The sequence below is a fragment of the Panicum virgatum genome, chromosome 3K (genome assembly GCF_016808335.1).
Source record: "Panicum virgatum strain AP13 chromosome 3K, P.virgatum_v5, whole genome shotgun sequence".
Classification (NCBI taxonomy): Eukaryota; Viridiplantae; Streptophyta; class Magnoliopsida; order Poales; family Poaceae; genus Panicum; species Panicum virgatum.
The window spans coordinates 57,272,112-57,293,943 of record NC_053138.1 but is presented as its reverse complement, the minus strand read 5'-3'; the positions used below and the strand labels follow the sequence as shown (position 1 = coordinate 57,293,943).

The 21,832-nt window shown below is 50.4% G+C and overlaps 2 protein-coding genes across 2 annotated transcripts; one reads left to right on the top strand and one right to left on the bottom strand.

Annotated features, from left to right (window-relative positions):
* Nucleotides 1-757: 757 nt before the first annotated feature.
* Nucleotides 758-4,020, bottom strand: LOC120701101 (probable ubiquitin-conjugating enzyme E2 23). The gene is made up of 4 exons (XM_039985261.1): nucleotides 2,575-4,020; nucleotides 1,846-2,373; nucleotides 1,610-1,685; nucleotides 758-1,446 (listed from the first exon to the last, which is right to left on the bottom strand). Exons 1-4 carry the CDS (start codon nucleotides 4,018-4,020, stop codon nucleotides 758-760), a joined length of 2,739 nt encoding a protein of 912 aa, XP_039841195.1.
* Nucleotides 4,021-6,789: 2,769 nt separating this feature from the next.
* On the top strand, nucleotides 6,790-10,019 carry LOC120701100 (probable ubiquitin-conjugating enzyme E2 23). Its single transcript, XM_039985260.1, has 6 exons — nucleotides 6,790-7,844; nucleotides 7,954-8,053; nucleotides 8,243-8,392; nucleotides 8,518-8,904; nucleotides 9,339-9,411; nucleotides 9,514-10,019. The coding sequence occupies exons 1-6, from the start codon at nucleotides 6,790-6,792 to the stop codon at nucleotides 10,017-10,019; spliced, it is 2,271 nt and encodes a 756-aa protein (XP_039841194.1).
* The last annotated feature ends 11,813 nt before the right edge of the window (nucleotides 10,020-21,832 follow it).

Here is a 21,832-nt window from a genome sequence, read left to right as displayed (position 1 = left end):
TGGCGGACTGGATTTGAGCCGGAGCTCGCCGGATTTGATCGGCCATAACTCACCAGCGGTGAGGTTTCCGGTGAGGGGGTCTGCAAGACGAATCCATTTCGGTCAACAACACGAAGAAACGTGGCCGACCATGGCCGACGGGCGAGCTGGCTCCGGCTGGCAATGAGTGAAATGAACGGCTCCGGAAACGAGGCGAACACCATGGAACGTGGAGATCACAAACTTTATTTAGGATAGCTGCGTGCCTATATCATTTTGCTTTCAGTTTTTACAACATGCAGAACGGCTACTGCTTATATTGCTTCCACAGAATGATAGCTGCAGTTGAGTGAAACTCAACCCCTAAAGAAGCCCTCGGCCGGGGCCTCGATCCCTGAAGAGCCCTCGTCCGGCGCCGACGAGGAGAGGCGGCGGCCTGGACCCTGGAAGGAGTACTACACGAGGGAGATGGGAGCTAAAATGAAAAAAAAGAAAAAACTAAAAGTTCTAGTCAATTTATATTAAGCTACTAATGATAATTTTATCTTTTCTAATGGACGGCTAGATCTCTTCTATACTGCATACTACTAAGTGGTAGTATTGTGCACCGTAAAAGACCTCGATTGCTATACCATTTTCAATAATATTAATATAATATCCAAAAATATATTGATTGACGGTCCAAGTTCAATCAAACGTGTAAATAAACTAAACACGTGTTTTCAAAATTGTAACTCTAATGATGTGTAAAAGTAAGCACGCGAGCTTACCTAGCCGCTTATAGCCGGTCGAACTCGTCGCATCCATGGGCGCCGATCGCGGCGAACGCCTCCACAAGTCGGGGCACCACGCTGGCGAGAGCGAGCCTGAACCCCGCCGAGCTCCTCCCCTGATCTGCGGCGCGCGCCTCGCCGCCGAGCGTGCCCACGACGCGGCCCTCTAGGTACGCCTTGCACGCGAGCAGGACGTGGCGGCCGCGGTGGAGGAAGTGGTTCCTGACGAAATCCTCGAAGCCCGCCGGCGGCCGGCGCAGGAGGTGGATCATGGTCTGCAGGTTGAGCAGGTAGGTGTTCTCGCTGTACGGGAGCTCGTTGCGGCGACCCTCCGGCGTGCCGACCTGGGCCTCGTAGCCGGCCTCGTTGTAGTACGGCTGGGCGTTGAGCACGAGGCCCTGGATGGAGACGACGATCTGGAGGACGCTGGAAGCCTCCGGGGACCAGAGCTCGGCTCCTTGGCCGCCGAATGTGCTGAGCAGGCTCAGGCACACGGTGCCGGAGGGGTACAGGTTGGGGTTCACGCGGAGGCCGAACGACCGGTAGTTCACCGACGGCGGCGCGGCGGGGAACGTCGGCGGGAGCTGCAGGTCGAAGAAGAAGAGGCCGTCGTGGTACGGCGTCCCGCTCGCCCCCACCATCACCACCCGGAGCAGGTCCATGCGGTCCTCGTACGCCCGCACGTACACGGTGTCTGCACGCACGCACGCACGCAGAATGTATGTGCAAATTCACCTCGATCATTCAGGTCAGGTGTGTCGTCTTTATTTTGCCGAAAGGAAAGAAAATTGCATATAAAGGAAAAGGAAAAAAAAATAGACGACCTACAACAAGCAAGTAGAGTAGCAAAATCTTACATGCAGGTAAGCTGTTCTCTAGAATGTTCCATTCCTTGTGCACTCTCTTTATCCACTTCTTTCCTCCGCCGATACCCTGCACCAGCAGTAAGTAGTTCATTGATGATTTGCAAAAACACCAACTAATTATTAGCACGCCAATTAATAATATGTATAGATAGTTAGTTTGACATGGTTAACTAATGATCAGTTGCAAATCCATCTGACAAAGTTTGTCAAATCCATCTGTGGCGCACCTGCTTTGTGTTGTCGAGGTAATGGTGATCCGGAGGGCTCTGCAGCATGACTTCAAACTGTTGGAAACGAAAAGAATCATCAACCACCCCTTGCCTAGCAGAGCCGTCGCTATCACCACCCGCATTCTCACTCGTCGATGCCGCCGCCGCACCACCACCACCGACCTCATCGCCATTGCCATCCGAAAAAGGCGCGGATCTTTGTGCCGGCTCACTCACTATATACTTCTTACAGCGAGCAAGCACTTGGCTGGCTATTTGGATGACTTCCCGGACCCGTTGCAGAAGAAGTAACGGACCCGTTGCCCAAGCTGCAACAAGCATGCCATCTTCGGTGTCAGTATCGTCGTCGTCAGCACCTTGATTTTGTTCATGAGCGGCGGCGCCGGGCGCTTGAGAGGCCGTCGTTTCCTCCTGTGCATTGTCAGCATCGTCGATGCCCCCGTCATCGTGCACCCAATCCCCCATCTCTCGTAGCATCTCACTAACCATTCGTAGTTTGATAACAGCTATCTCATGAGGCAACACCTGAAAAATCAACAAGATCAGGATTTTTATTAGCATTTGTTTTGTCAAACACACACACACATACATACACAGGTGTGTGTGTGTATATATATATTAAAAATGCTAATGAAGCAACTTCTTTAAGGCTAGCCCGTCGATCGGGATTCGGGAGTATGTATCTCGAGGATAATTAAGGCTAACTTTAATTAATTTGGTGATTACCTTTGTCGTTTTGTCATTACCCCACTTGACTAGGACGTGGCCATCCTCACAAAGATCGGAGACATGTCCGACCCATGAAAGGTCGTCGTTGCTCTGAGCCGGCGGCACGACAGCTTCGTGCATGCTGCTTCCCCGACTACTGTCACCATGTGGTAGCCGAACGACAACGTTCCCGTAGAAAACATTAAAGTTGCCATCGATGGCTAGATCGTACGCGCTCAAGATCTCGTCGCCGGAGTTGGGCATCGCCGCCGCCTGCTTCAGCCACAACACGCTCACGGTCCGGTCCCTGCAGCTGAGGCCCCTAACGACACCGGCGGCGGCAGAACCGTCACCGCCGCGGGCTCGAACAACGTGCTGCCCCGGGAGGAAATCGTGCACGTTCCGTGTCACGAAGGGGAGCAGGGACTCCGACGCCACGCCACGCTGCCGCGTCCCGTCCTGCCACAGCACGTCGGCCGTCGTGCGGGTGCTGGCGACGGACATCGGCCGCTCGAACTCCGTGTGCGCGTGGCTTCGGTCCACTCCTCGTCGGACCCGCTTCATCGCCATCCGCCCAGGCCGGCTCCGGTTCGACTTTGTCAGTTGTTCCTTGTCATCTGCCGGCGGCGCGCGGTGGCCGCCGGGGGTGCGAAAGAAGCAGCGGTCGCCGATGGTCCAGTAGCAGCTGGGTGGGGAGCAGAAGAAGGTCAGACTCTGAGGGTTTCTCTGGTACGCTGGAAGTGCCGACGCCTCGATGTCAGTAGTAGTACTAGACGAGGCGATCCAGTAGACGAGCACGCCGGCCATCTCCACCTTGGCTACGGTGCCCCTCTCACGGCTGGGCTTCCAGTAGCCCTTGAGCCACGGCGATGCCCTGAAAACAGACCGGTGGCCGACGACGAGCTGCCCTGGGTAGAAAGCACTGTTCCTGAGGCGGCTCAGGCCGTCCCCGCCGCGCAAGGAGCTCAGTTTGCGGCACGCGTCTGCGACCCTGCAGACGGCGCCGTCGTCGAACGCCACGTCGACGTCGAGGGACACTTCGACGACCCGGCCGAGCCAGGGGCCGGACACGACGTAGTCGCCGAGGTTGAGCACTCTGACGCGCCGCAGCTCGCCGGGGGACACGCCTCCAGCGACCGGCGCCGCTGCATTGTTCTCGCCGTCCAGCCGGACCAGGTCCAGCGCTCGGTCGACGCCTGTGACGACCCCGAGCTGGCCGCCGGTGTCCGATGCCGAGGCGACGACGATGCCTGGGTAAAGGTAACTCCGGTCGACGACAGTGATCTCGCTGGGCTTTACTCCATCGACCTTGCCGCCGTCGACACACAGCACGGCAAGCGTGTTGCCCTCGCCGGGCCTTTCGTTCAGCACCCCACCGCGGTCGCCATGAGCGCCGCCGCCTGTGGACTTGAACGCGACAAGGTCGAAAGGGCGGATACTTCGCCCCGACGCGTCCTTCATCATCACGCCGTATCTCTCTGCCTCCCTTGAATCACGGCGCGCGTATCTAGGTGCCTTGGATTCTGTTATTTGTATTCTCGATTGCTGCCCCAGTTCCTGTCCGACCTCAGCACACAGGAGCCGGAGTAGTCGTGTCGGGGTCGAATTGCATAAGCTCGCCAATGAAAACGTAGTCGAGTCAGCCAGCTCCGATCCATGGGCAGTTATGTCCCGAGGGCTCATGAGCTCCAGATGTCTTTGCCTGTTGCTGCTCGGTTGTTACATTCTCGTGCACTCTCAGCGTGAGCAGGTGGCGCTTCCCGATGCGTAATTCTACAAACTTTTGTATTCTTGGTACAAAGAACACAGCCAAGAGCTGTTCACTGTCCGACGAAGTAATTTAAGAGATGTTCGAAAGGGGAAGAGTCCAGCTGCCCAGATCGCCGAGGGAGCGTCAGAATGCCACAAATTAATTGAGATCCTCTAGCTCCGGGATGGGTCAAGATAAAATGTTGATGGTGCTTTCTCGGTTACTACCGGAGATGCAGGTATTGGTGTGATCATCAGAGATCATAATGGTGCAGTCCGGTTGTCGTCATGGCAGGTCATTTTTTCTTTTTCTTATGGAGTGAAATGCACCGCCGGTCCTCGAATTCGACTCGTAGTGTCATATTAAGGTTTCCAAACTTCAAAACGCACATTCAGCTTTACAAAATTACTAACCGTGCCACGTTAAATCCAAATTATCATTTTTAAGTTATAAAACAGAATTATCTATGCTGACGTGGTGCTTACATGTGGCCCCAAATTTTATTTTAAAAATTTTCACTGAACTCTTATATTTTTTCTCCAAAACATGGTTTCAAAACTTTATGACGGAATATTTTTCCAATGTTTCCTCCAAAATTTATTATTTTAAATTTTTTGATTCTTTTACAAATTTTGGCATGTGTTTTTTATTTTCTGATAAAATTTTTATACAGATCTTTTTGTATTTGAACATAATTGTACAAGTAAATTTGTTATAATTATGTATATAATAATTTTACATTTGAATAAATTGTATACCTTTTGATTTAGCTTAAGCAACTGTGATTTGAACCTTACGTGATATGATTAGCAAGTTTAAGAAGATAAATGTGTATTTTGAAAGTTTGGAGACCTGAATGACACCTGAGCCAAGTTTAAGCTGACGGCGAAATGGAGTTCAAACCCCAGCAATTCTTTTTTTGTGCAATTACACAATATAACTCAGTCCTTGAATCCGATTGTGCAACACAATCGTCTAGTTCTTCAGGGATAACAAGGTTAAACCCTGCGTATTACTCCATTATCCAGGAGGCGTGAAGACTCCCTTGTCACCTGTTCGTGAATGAATCTTACATGACTCCTGGTGCTTTCAAAAAAAAAATGAATCAGAGAGAGAGAGAGGAATGCGGCTGCAAATGAGGATGGCAAAGCACCTACATGGCTCCATCATAGCGCAGTATGGAGGGAGCGTTTTCCTTTTTTTTTTAGGGTCTCAGGACCTCAGGTTATAACAGTTCGTTCATCAGTTAATGAAATCTCTCTTTATTCGAAAAAGTTGCTACATTTTCGATAAAAGAAAAAAAAAACACTCCAGCGCAGCATCAACAAGTAGCAGTACCGACGACGTGGCAGCTGAGGCGTCCCGCGGTGCCGTAGAACACGTGGAAGCACTCCAGCTCCGACGTCGTGTCGTGTCCAACTCGAGCACCACGTCGTGTGGCGGCTCCAACCCCATCACCAGCGAACCGCTGAATGATCGAAGGGCAGGCGTACTTGGCCAGCACGATGACCAACCGGGTGGAGGTCCGCCTCGCACTAACCAGGCCCATCAGCTGAACCGCGAGACACAACGAGGCAAGCGGCACCTCCAGCAGCTTGACACTTTGTTGACCGCCACGATGTCCTGCGCCGCCGCGGCCGTGCCGCTCGCTGCTGGCGCCGGCGTAGGCGCACCACGTCGATGGCCGCCGGTTCTTGAGTTCTTCTACGACGCAGATGGCAGCGAGCTGCCTCTTCGCCGCACGTTCGAGTGCGTTTGTGTTGATCCTGAAAGTCGGAGCACGTTCGACGCAGATGGACACGACACGACGTCGGAGCTGGAGTGCTTCCGCGTGTTCTACGGCACCGCGGGACCCAGCTGGCACGTCGTCGGTACTCGTTGATGCTGCGCTGGAGTTTTCTTTTTTCTTTTATCGAAAATGTAAGAGTCGTGTCCTTTATTTTTTCGAATAAAAAGAGATTTATAATTAATTGCTCCAAATGTAAGGTGGGCGCGTCGGAGGCTGTTGGTGCAGGGAGTCCGGGGCGGCGAGTGGAGGCTGGGGTGGCCGCGGACGCCAGCGCACAGATGTGAGGAGGAAGAAGATAGAGCGTGACACTGACACGTGGGGTCTACCAGCACAGTAATATATGAAGAGTCTAATTTAGAGAGTTTTAGCTCTCAGTTTTTTAAGCTTTATATTTTACCTAGCCTCCAACTCTCTATTTTTACCAAGGGCACCAATCGACACCTCTAGCGATTACCTTACGCTAAGTAGAACAACCGAGCAGCGACAGGCAAATACATCTGGAGCTCATGAGCTTTGCCCTCGGGACATAAGTGTGCCTATGGGCTATGGAGCTGGCCGACTCGACTGCGTTTTTTTTTTTGGCGAGCTTATGCAATTCGTCCCCGACACGACTCGGTCTCCTGTTGAGGTCGGACAGGAACTGGGCAGCAATCAAGAATACAAGGCAGAGATCCAAGCCCAGATACGCCGTGATATGGAGGACGCGTCGGGGCGAAGTATCTGCCAGTTCGACCTTGTAGCGTTCAAGTCCAGAGGCGGCGGCGCTCATGGCGACCGCGGTCGGGTGATGAACCCAAGGCCCGGCGAGGGCAACACGCTTTCCGTGCTGTGTCTGTGTGTCGACGGCAGCAAGGTTCGAGTAGAGCCCAGCAAGATCACCGTCGTCGACCGGAGTTACCTTTACCCCGGCATCGTCGTCGCCTCGGCATCGGACCCCGGCGGCCAGCTCGGGGTCGTCACAGGCGTCGAGCGAGCGCTGGACCTGGTCCGGCTGGACGGCGAGAACAATGCAGCGGCGCCGGTCGCCGGAGGCGTGTCCCCCGGCGAGCTGCGGCGCGTCAGGGCACTCAGCCTCGGCGACTACGTCGTGTCCGGCCCCTGGCTCGGCCGGGTCGTCGAAGTGTCCCTCGACGTCGACGTGGCGTTCGACGACGGCGCCGTCTGCAGGGTCGCAGACGCGTGCCGCAAACTGCGCTGCTTGCGCGGCGGGGACGGCCTGAGCCGCCTCAGGAACAGTGCTTTCTACCCAGGGCAGCTCGTCGTCGGCCACCGGTCTGTTTTCAGGGCATCGCCGTGGCTCGAGGGCTACTGGAAGCCCAGCCGTGAGAGGGGCACCGTCGCCAAGGTGGAGATGGCCGGCGTGCTCGTCTACTGGGTCGCCTCGTCTAGTACTACTACTGACATCGAGGCGTCGGCGCCTCCAGCGTACCAGAGAAACCCTCAGAGTCTGACCTTCTTCTGCTCCTCGCCCAGCTGCTTCTGGACCATCGGCGACCGCTGCTTCTTTCGCACCCCCGGCGGCCACCGCGCGCCGCCGGCAGATGACAAGGAACAACTGACAAAGTCGAACCAGAGCCGGCCTGGGCGGATGGCGATGAAGCGGATCCGACGAGGAGTGGACCGCAGCCACGCGGAGTTCGAGCGGCCGATGTCCGTCGCCAGCACCCGCACGACGGCCGACGTGCTGTGGCAGGACGGGACGCGGCAGCGTGGCGTGGCGTCGACGTCCCTGCTTCCCTTCGGATCTTTGTGACTCCAGTGTCTTCTACGGGAATGTTGTCGTTCGGCTACGGCACGGTGACAGTAGTAGGGGAAACAGCATGCACGAAGCTGTCGTGCAGGCTCAGAGCAACGACAGGAAGACGATGGGCGACGACCTTTCATGGGTCGGACATGTCTCCGATCTTTGTGAGGATGGCCATGTCCTAGTCAAGTGGGGTAATGACAACACGACCAAGGTAATCATCAGATTAAAATCTAGCCTTCTCAATAAATAAAAAAATATACCAAATAAAAACGCTAATAAAGTAGCTATTATTATTATTATTATTATTATTATTATTATTATTATTATTATTATTATTATTATTATTATTATTATACTCTGACGAGTTAGTTAACCTCCGATCCTCTTGTTGATTTTTCAGGTGTTGCCTCATGAGATAGCTGTTGTCAAACTACAAATGGTTGGTGAGATGCTCCGAGAGATGGGGGATTGGGTGTACGATGACGGGGACATGGACGACGACAATAATGCACGGGAGGAAACGGCCGCTCAAGAGCCCGCCGGCATCACTGTATCCGTCGTCTCAACTTGTGATTTTTTTCATTCTCTTGCGTCGTGGATCACACACGACGTACTCTACTGTATATGTGAGTAGTAATGTGACTTTAATTTGTATCTTACTATGTTTCATACCAGGACGACGGCGCCAATGGAGAAGGTGATGACGACGATTCCGACACCGAAGATGGCCTCGTACCCCCTAATAGGGCAACGGCGGGTTCATTATTCCTTCTGCAACGGGTCATCCAGATAGCTAGTGGAGTGCTTGCTCGCTGCAGGAAGCACATAGTGAGGGAGCCGGCAGCGCTAGCACAAAGATCCGCATCTTGTACGGATGGCAATGGCGATGAGGACGGTGGTGGTGGTGCTGCTGCTGCTGCGGCTGCAGCATCGGCGAGTGGGAATGGTGGTGGCGATGGAGACGGCTCTGCTAGGCAAGGGGTGGACGATTCGTTTCGTTTCCAGCAGTTTGACGTCATGCAGAGCCCTCCGGATCACCATTACCTCGACAGCACAGAGCAGGTGCGCCACAGATCGATTTGACAAACTTTGTCCGATCCGATCGATCCTCACCAACTCTTTGATCCACTCTGTTCTGGCTACTAATATCATTTTCAATTAATTAGCCCACTCCATCCATAACTCGATGATTAGCATGTCGCAACCGATCATTAGAGGCCATTTGGCATGACTTATGCCAGAACGGCTTCTCTAGTGACCCCAAAGCCAGTGAAGAAAAAAAAACTAAAGACGGTAGAGCTAAAAAAAACTAGCTTCCCTAGGCTTCAAGTTTATTTTTGCATAGGCTTATAAATCAGCTTGCATCTCGATTTGCGTGAGGCTGAAGCCAAAATTAACCATACAAAACATAATCATATCAAACTAAATAGTCATATATTATTAATTGGCTTGCTAATTGGTTGATGCTTTTGCAAATCGTCAATGAACTACTACAGCGTATCGGCGGAGGAAGGAAGTGGATAAAGAGAGTGCACAAGGAATGGAACATTCTAGAGAACTGCTTACCTGGTAAGATCTTGCTACTAGCTGTTTCCTTTTCATTTGTGAGTAATTTTTTTTCTTTTGGACAAACCTGAATGAGATGAATCCGCACGTGCCGCGTGCATGCAGACACCGTGTACGTGCGGGCGTACGAGGACCGCACGGACCTGCTACGGGTGGTGATGGTGGGAGCGAGCGGGACGCCGTACTACGACGGCCTCTTCTTCTTCGACCTGCAGCTCCCGCCGTCGTACCCCGCCGCGCCGCCGTCGGTGAACTACCGGTCGTTCGGCCTCCGCGTGAACCCCAACCTGTATCCCTCCGGCACCGTGTGCCTGAGCCTGCTCAACACATTCGGCGGCCAAGGAGCCGAGCTCTGGTCCCCGGAGGCTTCCAGCGTCCTCCAGGTCGTCGTCTCCATCCAGGGCCTCGTGCTCAACGCCCAGCCGTACTACAACGAGGCCGGCTACGAGACCCAGGTCGGCACGCTCGGTGGCGAGGCGCGCGCCGCAGATCAGGGGAGGAGCTCGGCGGGGTTCAGGCTCGCTCTCGCCAGAGTGGTGCCCCGACTTGTGGAGGCGTTCGCCGCCATCGGCGCCGATGGATGCGAGGAGTTCGATCGGCTTCGGCTATGAGAAAATATGAGCGACTAGTTAAGCTCGCGTGCTTACTTTTGCACATTATTAGAGTTATACAATTTTGAAAACAAGTGTTTACTCTATTTACACGTTTGATTGAACTTGGACCGTACATCAATATATTTTTGGATATTATATTAATATTACTGGGAATGGTATAGCAATTTTGCCTCAAAAGCTTTATTCGGTTAATAAGCCCTGCCGTGGGTGTAAAACTAATAAGCCGTTTATTTACACATTCAGATATATACAGGCATAGCCAGTATTCATGGCCTGCAATCTGGAACAAACTGCAGCAGCACTACACTATACCGAACCATTGCTGCAAACAATAATTGTTGTAGGGGCTTAAACAATGGAAGCGAGTAAGATTACTGAAATTCAGTGATTTTGCTGCTTTTTTTAGACAAAACGTTCCCCTGCTTCATTAAAGAAATAAAGCGTACAAAGTTTCAAAGTCAGAGCGTTGCATATTCGAGGCGTGACCACCAAACAGTTTTAAGAGAAAGCGACATCTAAAGACTGAGCAACTAAAATGTCTGGGCATATATCATGCGTCATCTGCTAAATGTTTCGTGGTGATGGTCGTGGTGCCGGTTGTGGTAGGGGTCCTGGCCTGCTCAACAGCCAGGCAACACTTCCATGAAGCCATTGTATTGCCACCGGGCGATCGAACGTGCAGATCAATTCCAAACATTGTAAGATTCATTTGTTATTTTCATATAGTTTTATCTACACTTCAATAATTTCTAAATTTGCTCACATACAATGCAGCATATCAATCTTATTAGATGGTTTAAAGATGTTGTCAAAGAGTTGGGTGGTACTTCTCCTGTGGTGCGACTCGAGCTTGTTCGGCAACCGGATTTCAAAAGGGTACATATTTCTTTTCAAGTACCTATTCGACATATAGATTTCATCTCGATGAAACAAAGAGAGGATCCAATCTCCTCGAGGATACCGATGGTTTCAATTGCCGCAACGGGTGGAGAGGCACAAATTTGGACAACTTATGAGAGGCTAGTGGTGGAGGCCTGCCTGCGGTAGCTTAAGGATCATGAGTACTTTGTACTCAACTTTTTCTATTTTCGAGTTAAGTAGCTACATGCGATAGAAAGCAATGTTATTCTGACTACAGAAAGGCTTTGCCGACTTACTCGATAAGACAGAGTCTGAGGTTTTCTTTTTAGTCATTGTTAATTTTAGTAATGTTGCATTATTCTTTCAACTTTTATAACGTTATTGTCACCTTTTTAGGATCTCATCAATGGTGAATAAATCATTGCGGTAGTTAGCTTTCGGGCTATTCTGAATCAACTCATGGACTACTTAGGTTTGACTTATATGGGTGGAGAGCCATTCTTTACTAGAAATTTCAGGTTCTAAGTAAAGCTCTCCTTTTGCATAACAAGCCTGCTTAACACTCCATTATTCGATATTTGTAGTTCTATATGTGGTAGGTATTGAGAAACGGAGGAGAGTGCACTTGTTCGTGCTCTAGTATATTTTGATGAAATTCTAGGCCGGACAATTGGAGATCTTAACTATCTTAGATATCTATAGATGCGGGCATTTCAGTAGCTTAAAATTTATAATATGCATGGATGTACCGCTACTATTATATTTGAACAGCTTGTACAAACTTGCAGAGATTCCTAATATGCATAGATGTACTGCTACTATTATCTTTGGATAGTTTATACAAACTTAAGTATTTGTAATATGCACAGATGCCGTACCTTTATCTTATAAAATTTGATTGCATTGTTATTTGAGTGTTGGATCCGAATGGGTCAATTCAGACCTAACTTTGTAGAACAATATATATAGCGGGAATTAAAATTTTAAAAGACACCGAGAAACAAATTAAATTTAAATTGCTAATTTTTTTGGCGGGCTGGAAATTCATTTCCAGGGCGGGGCCACCCCCTCACCCGCCCCTACAAATTTATTTTTAGGGGCGGTTTACCCCCTGACCCGTCTCTATAAACGGATTTTTAGGGGTGGTTTCGTTATCTGCCCTTGAAAATAAGTATTTTTAGCAGCGACAACTAGCAACAGACGCGCTACTCGCCCCTAAAAATGTGTTTTTACCCGCCCCTACAAATGCTTTTCGTAATAGTGTCACCATCAAGTTCGCTAGAGGATCGTCGGTAAAGTCCCCTACCTGGCATGCCTGATGGCGATGTCTTACCGGCAAGCCTACCTAGGGATACTCTAAGGTAGTAGATTGTAGGCAGGGAGTCACCGAGATCAGCAACATGATGGTGCAAGCAACACAAGGTTTATACAAGTTCGGGCCGCGAGTTGCGTAATATCCTACATCCTGTTGGGTGATTTGTATTGCCTGAGGATTGGTATATGCTTTGGAGAGGTCTCCATCCGCCTTTATATACCGGGGGGGGGGAGGCTTACATGAAACCCTAGATTGATATGAGCTTAGGATTCCTTCTCGAGTACTACTCGAGTAGTTTTCTTCTATACGGACTAGTCTAAATCAAGACGAGTACTTTACATAACATATGGGCATAGGACATGCCCCATCCCATATCTCGTACAGATCTGTGCCACGTCAGGTATCTCGTTGTTTTGAGTCTGACACGATTCGGGACGCCAGCTGATATGTTTTAGTGTTTAACACTATTTTATCTCTTGTCAATTGCAGGTTAAATCAACAGGCACGCCTTGCACCTACGCAAACCTTTTTGGAGCTTAGGTCGGATTAAAGCAAATCTCTCATATCCCCACGCGTAAAGCTGAAGTCGGTTTTTTGCGCCAACAGAAATTAAGGACCACATAATATTAGAAGCTAATATCTTTAATTTTTCTGAGACACTTAATCAAAGTATAAATTGAATATTATAGGTCTATATTTTCTAATTACAGTAGTTGTGTTAATCATCACTATTTTTTTCAACCTTAGTCTTCTTAAACCTAATTCATATTTGGTTGGATCGAACAAAAGCTATGTTAATTATTCATAAGAATACACATAGCCAGTAGAATATAATCATAAAGCTATGTTAATTATTCATAAGAATACACATAGCCAGTAGAATATAATCATAAAGCATTAATATATACACCATGATATTGACAATCCTAGAAATCGTATGATGAACTTCGAACTGAATGGAAGAATCTAAAAAGTTATTTTTATTTTGAGTTTGAGTTTGAGTGATAGTAATGCAACAAAGTTGGTTCCTTATATTGAAATAGCTACGTTCTTATACAGCCAAGTGTCAAATTATTTTCAAATTATACGGCCAAGTTGACCTGGGAGCCCATCATACTTTATTTCTAGGCTAGGATTGTCAATCACATGATGTATACATTAATGCTTTATGATTATATTCTACTAGCTATGTGTATTCTTATGAATAGTTAACCTGATTTTTGTTCAATCCAACCAAATATGGCTCAGGTTTAACAAGGACTAAAGTTGGAAAAATAGTGGTGATTAACATAACTATTGTATTCAGAAAAATATAGAGCTACAATAATCAATTTATATTTTGGTTAAGTGTTTCAGAAAATCAACAGACATTAGCTTCTAAATTTATATGGTACTCGATTTCTAACATGAATTATCGTCAAACGGATAAGCTTATCACTCATGTGTACAGAAAAACATAAGTTCATTTCTAGTACCTAACATTTATGGAGAGTAGCGGCTAGCTATGACATGGTAAATAGCTCCTGTATTTATATATGCTGTATAACAAGGTTTGTCTATGTTCAAGATAAATATCTTTTGTCTAGAAATACATTCAAAAGTAGTAATCTTTAGATATTTTTTTATACCAGTGAAAGAGTAGGTTTTGGTGATAATGATGAACGCAATTAAGGGATGATTATCAACTGATGAACATATTTGTGTTGATATAAAGGTTTTGCATGTGATTGACAACCCTTGAAATTATTTAAGTATAATGGATTTCAGACTCAATGGAAGAATTTAAAATTATTTTCATTCATTTTGAATGAGTATTGGATCATCATATATAAAAGCGGATGTGGTTGATTGGCTTGGATTTATCAATATGTTCATTAATGATCTATTGACAACCTTGAGAGGCACCAAATCACAACACATCCGTTGCTCCCTTTGCTCTATTTTTAGGCTATCGGAAGTTTTGACCCTAACTCGAAAGAAATGACACACATTGAATCTATCGGGAGAATTTTTGTTGGGTCCTCAGGTTGGAAATTATTATTTTTTTGTCGGAAGTTTTTACACGGTGCCAGATACCCCGTGAGTTCGTGATGATGAAAACAATGTCCTCGTACCCCTCCTTGTTTTGCTTGGTCCGTATTATCAAGTTTTGTGTCAGAGTCCAATGTGGCGAAGGCCTTTGCAGTAACTGCTGTGGTTCAATATCTATTCTCTATTAATCAAATAGGTTTTTTTTTGGATTGGTGGTATTACAATTTTCCAACTTTTGAAATATGCCATTACAATTCACCCATTTTAAAACTTGCCATTATAATCCTTCACTTCTTTGAACCATGTCATTTTATACGTCTTTGATGCCCTTAGACCCACTCGCAGACCCGTGTATTTTCATATAGCCCAAAATACCCCTACAGCTTGTCTCCCTTCAACTCACTGACGTGTGGAGCCACACGTCAGCTTTCTTCTTCAACCTCCTTCCTCCTCTCCACCACGTGCTGCACCTCCGCCGCCCTGCCGCCGCCGGCGTGCTCCTCGCCGGGAGAGCCCCTACCCGGCCGCGCCCTCGCGCGGGCCCACTACGGCTGCCGCAGCATCGCCTGGCCTCGCCGGGGACGGCGGCCGCCGCACCGGGCCGCTACATCTGGTGGAGGACGAGGTGGAGCTGGAGAACCCCACCGGACGGGGACGAAGGTAGATGCCGAGCAGGTGCAGTGGCAAGCCGCTGCACAGTGCTCAACCATGATCGTCGACCGCGTGCGCTAGCTAGCTGCTACCCGTGCACGAAGGCCTGAACTTCTTCGCCGGCCGCCGCTAGTTGCTGCTCGGGAGGATTACGAGGCCGCCACCACGGCGGCGGGCCCGCGCGAGGGCGCGGCGGGGAGCACGTCGGCGGCGGAAGGTGGGAGAAAGTGCAGTGCGTTGTTGGGGATCGCCCCCTCGCGAAGATGGCGTGATCCGAAGGTTGTCCGAAGGTTGTGATACTCACTAACCATCATGATCACTTTTCCCTCTTTCTTTGGTAAAAACAGGGATGCTGATCGATCCTAAAGACCGAAGGTTCGAGAGATCGGTCGAGGCCACACTTCGGAAGGTTAAGTCAAGAACCTTCGGGATCCGGCGAGCGGCTCGGAAGGCGGAGAACGGCAAAGATGACGCCTCACAAAGCCCGCCAAAGGTTCCCACCGAAGGTTGTCAATGAGGAACGAGAGTACTCTATCCTGCTTGTGATGAGTGAATTGTCAACCGTGCGGTGTGATCGTGCGCTTGGTCTTTGGATTGCAGGTACACGGGCGTCGAGTGTCGACGGGGAGCTGCCGTGGAGGTGCTGTGGCCGATGGACCATGCGGTGAACGGCGGTGAAGGGCAGCCGGGACCGGAGCTCGGACTGGGCGGCAGCCGTGGCGTCCACTCCTGGATCGAGGGCGCAAGCGGCGACGGAAGGCGGGTTTCTTGGTTTGCGCCACAAAACCAAGGAGGCTGATGGCGGTTGAAGACGCCGAGTCGTGGAGGCACGGGCGTCGGTCTCGGGACTGACGGAGGCGACGGGCGTCGACGGCGTCTAGGGCCTCGCTGCGGGAGAGGAGGTGACGGGCGTCGGGCGGCGTCTAGGGCCGTCAGGAAGCCGAGGCAGGAACGGCGTCTAGGGCCACGGCGTGGAGGCGGGAATCTCCCCGCACGTGAGGTTTTGGCGGTTTTCTCAAAACCGGCCACCTACCCGGGTTTCGCGGATCCTCCAAAACCGCGGACTGGATCTTCATCAAGACGGCGGCATCGCGGAGAAGACTTCGTTTCGAAGAAAGAACATCGGCCGTCGGATGAGATCGTGTACAGGGGGTGCTGCAGGCCAACCGGTCTGACCGGTCCCTGGCACCGGTCTGACCGGTCTAACCAACCAGTCTGACCGGTCCAGCGTACCGGTCTGACCGGTCCCGCGGGTATAAATACCCCTTCACTTGTGTTAGGTCAGGAGCGGCTTTTGTAATCTGTTCGTGGACTCTCTGTTTCTCCAGGCCGCCGCCCCTGCGTCTCCCTCCCTCTGTTCCTCTCATTTGAGTTGATTTTATCCATGGATTGTTGAAACCTTGTAAGGGATTTGATTGGGAAAGGAGGCCGTATCCTCCTCGTGCCCTCTGGGCTTTTGATTCGATTCAATCCCCTAGTTTTGTGCCTTGTGCAATGGATTTTCTATTTCATTTTTGGCACACTTGATTGAGAGGAGGCTACGAGTTCTTTGCTGTGATTCCCGTGCATCTAGCCCTGTCCTACACCCTCTGGAATCACTAGTTCGTTCAAATTCGAGTTCTTAAATTTTTGAGAAAACCCCAATCCCTTTTGATCTCCCCCATAATTCTCACGAATCGTTGATCTTTAGGACGAGATCTTTTGGGGATATGTTCGCGGGGTAGGGGCAAAGCAATCCCCCAAGTTTCATTAGTTTTCGTGGTCGTTTGCTCGAGATTCACCGTTTGAATCCATTTTCTCGGGGGTTTTCTAGGTGCTACCGGTCAGACCGGTAGGCAAGACCGGTCAGACCGGTCTGCTTGCTCTTGAACTGCCGCGACCGGTCAGACTGGTCCAGTGCACCGGTCAGACCGGTCCTGGCTGTTCAGATCAGCTGTTTTTCCGATTTGCTTCCGATTTGCTGCGTGGTTTCGCTCGCTCGTTCGAGGCCTTTTGTGTTGGTTTAGCTTTTCAATAGCTACTCCAAACTTTGGTCAGAACGCTTGAGGGTTTGGGTGATTTTGGGACATAGGCCGACGATTTGAATTTCGAAGAAATTTTGATCGGCTCCCATTCACCCCCCCTCTGGTCGCCAGCTTCGGTCCCACAATTGGTATCAGAGCTCGGTTGAGGTTTTCAATACCTTAACCGGTTCGAAAACCACTCGGCGACCATGGCGAGTCTTGGTAAGATCCCGGTGTTTTCCGGCGAGGATTATGCCTACTGGAAGGTTCGCATGAGAGCCTTCCTGCAGAGCATGGGAGCCGATGTCTGGGAGATTACCACGAACCAGCTTTACAAGGTGCTGGCTATTCGGACCACGCCTCTTCAGGTGACCCAGCATGAGGCTAACGCCAAGGCAGTCAATGCCTTGTTCGCTGGCGTTTCTCGTGCGGAGTTCTCACGCGTCCAGGATTTTCAGGAAGCCCACAAGATTTGGACGTGCCTTGAGAACTACCACGAGGGTACACCTCAGGTGAAGGCCAGACTGTTCGAGACTCACCGGCGTGAGTACGAGAACTTCACACAGGAGCCGGGTGAGAGCATTGACCTGATGTTCAGTCGTTTTCAGTCGATTGTGAACAAGGTCAATGCGAACAGATCTGCTGGTGCCCTTGAGTACACAGAGCACGAGAAGGCTCTCAAGTTGCTCTACGCGCTTGACCGCTCTGTGTGGGATCTCAAGGTGAACACGATCATTGAGTCTGCTGGCTATGAGACTCTGACCGTGAACGAGCTTTTCAGCAAGCTCAAGGCTACGGAGGTGGATAACCAGACACGAGCCAAGCTCAATGGTGCCCCTCCTTCCAAGAGCGTCGCTCTTGTGACTGGCCCGGGTGGATCGGGCTCTAACGCTAACTCTGCTCTTGGCTTTTCTCTTGCCTCTTTGCCTTCTGTTTCAGATGAGCAGCTGGAGACGCTGGGCGACGACAATTTGTGCCTTCTCATCAGCAAGTTCCAGCGCGTCTACCACAACAGGCAGAGGAAGAAGAACCGCGGGTGCTACAACTGCGGCGATCTGAACCACTTCATCGCCGATTGCCCCAAGAAGTCCGGCGGTGGCCAGAACAACTCCTTCGACTACTACCGCCACCACGACCGCGACGAGGGAGGCTCCAACAAGGAGCGTCGGTGCCACAAGCACCGCAGTCGTGACCGGGGAGGACGCTTCGACAAGGAGTTGCTCAAGAAGCGTTTCCAGTACAAGGCCAAGAAGCGGGAGAAGGCCTTCCTGGCGCAGCTCAGCGACCTCGACAAGAGCTCCGACACCGACCGCTCTTCTTCACCGACCTCCGACGACGACGACAAGAAGAAGAAGAAGCGGTTCAAGGAAGCCATCGGCTTCATCGGCCGGTTGACGCAAGAGCTTCTGCACCATGGCGGGCGAAGCCGATGGTGCTCGTGCGTCTTCGGGTGGACATGCTACACCGACGCACTCCGGCTCTTCTCCTGGATCCGAGAGCGATTCAGAGGTAAACTCCACGATCGACCTGCTTGATACAGAGGTTAGGGAGTTGTACGCCGCTCTCGACAACCAGAAGAGGCTGCTTAAGGAAGCAGCTAGAGAGCGTAGAAAGCTTAGGGCTGAGCTGGCTTGTGCTAGGGAGAAGTCTAGTGAGAATGAGTGCGCTGGCTGCATATCTCACATGAACTATCTTATTGCTCTCCGTGCCAAGCATGATGAGAACGTTGCGAACTTAGATGTTGCTAAGACTTCACTTGCTGACGTGTCTCATGAACTCGCTAAGGCCAAGCATGAACTAGAACTGGTTAAGGATGCTCCTATTATTAGCGATGTGCTTGAATGCGAGGAGTGTCCTATCTTCAAGTCTGATCTAGCATCTTTGCAGTCCAAGTTTGCTACTGTTGTGTGCGAGCTAGAGGAGATGAAGTCTAGGCCAGTTTTGCTTGGTGCTTGTAAGCTTTGTCCCACGCTTAGGTTGGAGCTAGAGGAGAAGAACGCTTTGATCAAGTCTTTTGGAAAGACTAAGGTCATAGAGTCTAGCCCACCTATTGACTGGTCTGTTTGCCCTAGTTTGATTGCTGATATGGATAGTCTTGCGGTAGAGAAAGCCAACTTGGAGAATGAGAATACCTATCTTAGGGCGATTCTGAGTTGGGTTTCTAGCAGTGAGCCGCAGTTGGGCATGATGATTAAGCAGTTCAAGCGTGGTGATGGGTTTGGGGTCGGTTACACATACACGAAGTTAGACTTTGACAGGTTGTATGGAAAGATTGGCAAGGCTGCTGGAAACACTGCTAGCACGAGCACGCAGCCTTCGCTTGTTGACCCCGCGGATGGTGTGCTTAAAGAACCACCGAAAGCACCTCCGCAGAAGCAGGTTTGGGTTCCAAAGCCCAATGCGCTGAGGAACCCCCTCGACACGCTCCCTGCTGCCACAGCCCAGGTTGCCCAGAAGAAGAGGGCTGCTCCTCCTCGTCCGCAGGCTAGGCCTCCACCTCCCAAGCGTGAGGTGAGGTACCACTGCGAGTTCTGTGACAGGAAAGGTCACCTCGAGGAGTTTTGCTTCAGGAGGAAGCGGGTTTTGAGGAGAGAGCAGGAGAGACGAAACGCGGACATGTACTCTGCTCGGGTGCATGGTCCTTCTCAGCATGGTGATAGGCGAGATGCTAGGGCGCGCCGTGTAGGTGGAGGGGAGACGGTGGTGGTTACCGTGCTCTAGCGAGTGGTCGCTTTGCCGGCCGTGCTCCTAGTCGTTTTCAGTACGGCTATGGACCACGAGACCAAGGCTTTGGAGGAGGTTTTGAGGCTCCACGCTTTCCTCGCGGTGGTGTTCGTCAGTCACGCGGTAGACGAAACGGGGGATACGCTTTGTCTGGTTTTGCTAACCCTTCTGTAGAGCAAATGGCTCGACACTGGTTTGCTTCTCACTTTGCTAACCCCAGTGTTGAGACATTTGCTCACCCTTTGTCTCACTACTGATGTACCGGTCGGAGGCTTGGAGAACAGGTGGATCATGGACTCCGGTTGTTCGCGCCACATGACCGGAAATGACAAATGGTTCTCCAGCCTCACCCCGATGCGCTCAAAGGAGTACATTGTGTTCGGGGATAATGGAAGAGGAAAGGTACGTGGACTTGGCGCTGTTCGAGTTTCTGATCGCTTTACCTTGAGAGAAGTTGCTTTGGTTTCGAATCTTGGTTTTAATTTGCTCTCTGTTTCGCAACTTCTTGATGAGGGGTTTGAGGTTCGCTTCAAGGAGGGCTGTTCGCGTGTTTTGGATTCCAGGGGAGATTTGGTTTGCCGGATTACACCTCGCGATCGAGTTTTCTTGGTTGACTTCTCTGGAACTCCTTTTGGCCCTTCTCATTGCTTGATGGCTGGTCCTTCTTCTGATTTATGGAAGTGGCATAGGAGACTAGGACATTTGAGCTTCGATTTGTTGTCGAGACTGAGCTCACTTGGCCTGATCCGAGGATTGCCCAAATTGAAGTTTGAGACGAACCTTGTTTGCCATCCTTGTCGTTACGGTAAGATGATTGCTGCTTCACATCCGCCTGTTAATCAGGTGATGACCTCTCACCCTGGAGAGTTGCTACACATGGACACTGTCGGTCCTTCCAGGGTGATGTCTGTTGGTGGGAAGTGGTACGTGCTTGTGATTGTGGACGACTTTTCTCGCTATTCTTGGGTCTTTTTCATGAGAACCAAGGATGAGGCTTTCGAGTTTGTTCGAGACTTGATCTTGAGGTTGAAAAACGAGCTACCCCAGGCCATGCGAGCGATCCGCTCTGACAATGGCACAGAATTCAAAAATGCTCATTTTGATGTCTTTTGCAGTGATCAAGGTCTTGAACACCAGTATTCTTCTCCCTACACTCCACAGCAGAATGGAGTTGTAGAGCGGAAGAATCGGACGCTGGTTGAGATGGCGAGGATGATGCTCGATGAGCATAGGACTCCTCGCAAATACTGGGCTGAGGCGATTAACACCGCTTGTTACGTGTCCAACCGCATTTTCTTGCGTGCTTTCATGCACAGGACTTCTTATGAGTTGCGGTTTGGACGCCAGCCCCGTGTTGACCATCTCAGAGTTTTCGATTGCCGGTGCTTTGTGCTGAAAGATGGAAATCTTGATAAGTTTGAGTCTCGCTCGTCTGACGGTGTTTTTCTCGGTTATGCTTCTCACTCTAGAGCGTACCGTGTGCTGATTATTGATACTAACATCGTCAGAGAGACTTGTGAAGTCACTTTCGACGAGACTGCACCGTGCAATTCTTCTGTCTTTGAAGTTGCAGGAGATGATGAGCTCGGCACCTCCATCTTTGAAGATGAAGAGGAAGAAGCTGCAGATGGCGAGGATGAGGCTACCACGCGTGCTGTGGACCCAGCTATCTCTGCTACGAGCTCGGACGATGACGACGGCCCCGACCCGACTACGTCTACTTCCCGGTGGCTGTTCGAGGAGGTGACTCAGGCTACACCAGCTGTACCTGAGGAGACACCAGCTTTGGTTGAGAAGGAGGCGACTTCGACATGGGAAGCACCGCGACACATTCAGCGTCGCCATCCACCTCAACAGATGCTAGGTGATCTCAACGAGCGAGTCACCAGGTCCAAGGTAACGAGTATCGCAGGCTTTGCTCATTCAGCATTTGTTGCCTCTTTTGAGCCCAAAGATATTGGACACGCTCTTTCTGATTCTAATTGGGTCAATGCCATGCATGAGGAACTTGAAAATTTTGAAATAAACCAAGTTTGGGTCTTAGTCGAGCCTCCACCTGCTTGTAATCCCATCAGAATGAAGTGGGTTTTCAAAAACAAGCAGGGTGAGGATGGTTTGGTTGTTTGAAACAAGGCTCGTCTTGTTGCCCAGGGGTTTTGCCAAAAAGAGGGTATTGATTTTGAGGAAACCTTTGCTCCTGTTGCTCGTTTGGAGGCTATTCGAAT

What these genes read in the sequence shown, in the direction of transcription:
- LOC120701101 (XM_039985261.1), bottom strand. Translation starts at nt 4,020, where the DNA reads ATGATGAAGGACGCGTCGGGGCGAAGTATCCGCCCTTTCGACCTTGTC. An exon ending in GTAATGACAAAACGACAAAG is followed by an intron (nt 2,374 to 2,574) that starts GTAATCACCAAA and finishes TTGATTTTTCAG; the next exon opens with GTGTTGCCTCATGAGATAGC. An exon ending in AGAGAACAGCTTACCTGCAT is followed by an intron (nt 1,447 to 1,609) that starts GTAAGATTTTGC and finishes GCGTGCGTGCAG; the next exon opens with ACACCGTGTACGTGCGGGCG.
- LOC120701100 (XM_039985260.1), top strand. Translation starts at nt 6,790, where the DNA reads ATGGAGGACGCGTCGGGGCGAAGTATCTGCCAGTTCGACCTTGTAGCG. An exon ending in ACCTCGACAGCACAGAGCAG is followed by an intron (nt 8,905 to 9,338) that starts GTGCGCCACAGA and finishes GAACTACTACAG; the next exon opens with CGTATCGGCGGAGGAAGGAA. An exon ending in TCTAGAGAACTGCTTACCTG is followed by an intron (nt 9,412 to 9,513) that starts GTAAGATCTTGC and finishes GCGTGCATGCAG; the next exon opens with ACACCGTGTACGTGCGGGCG.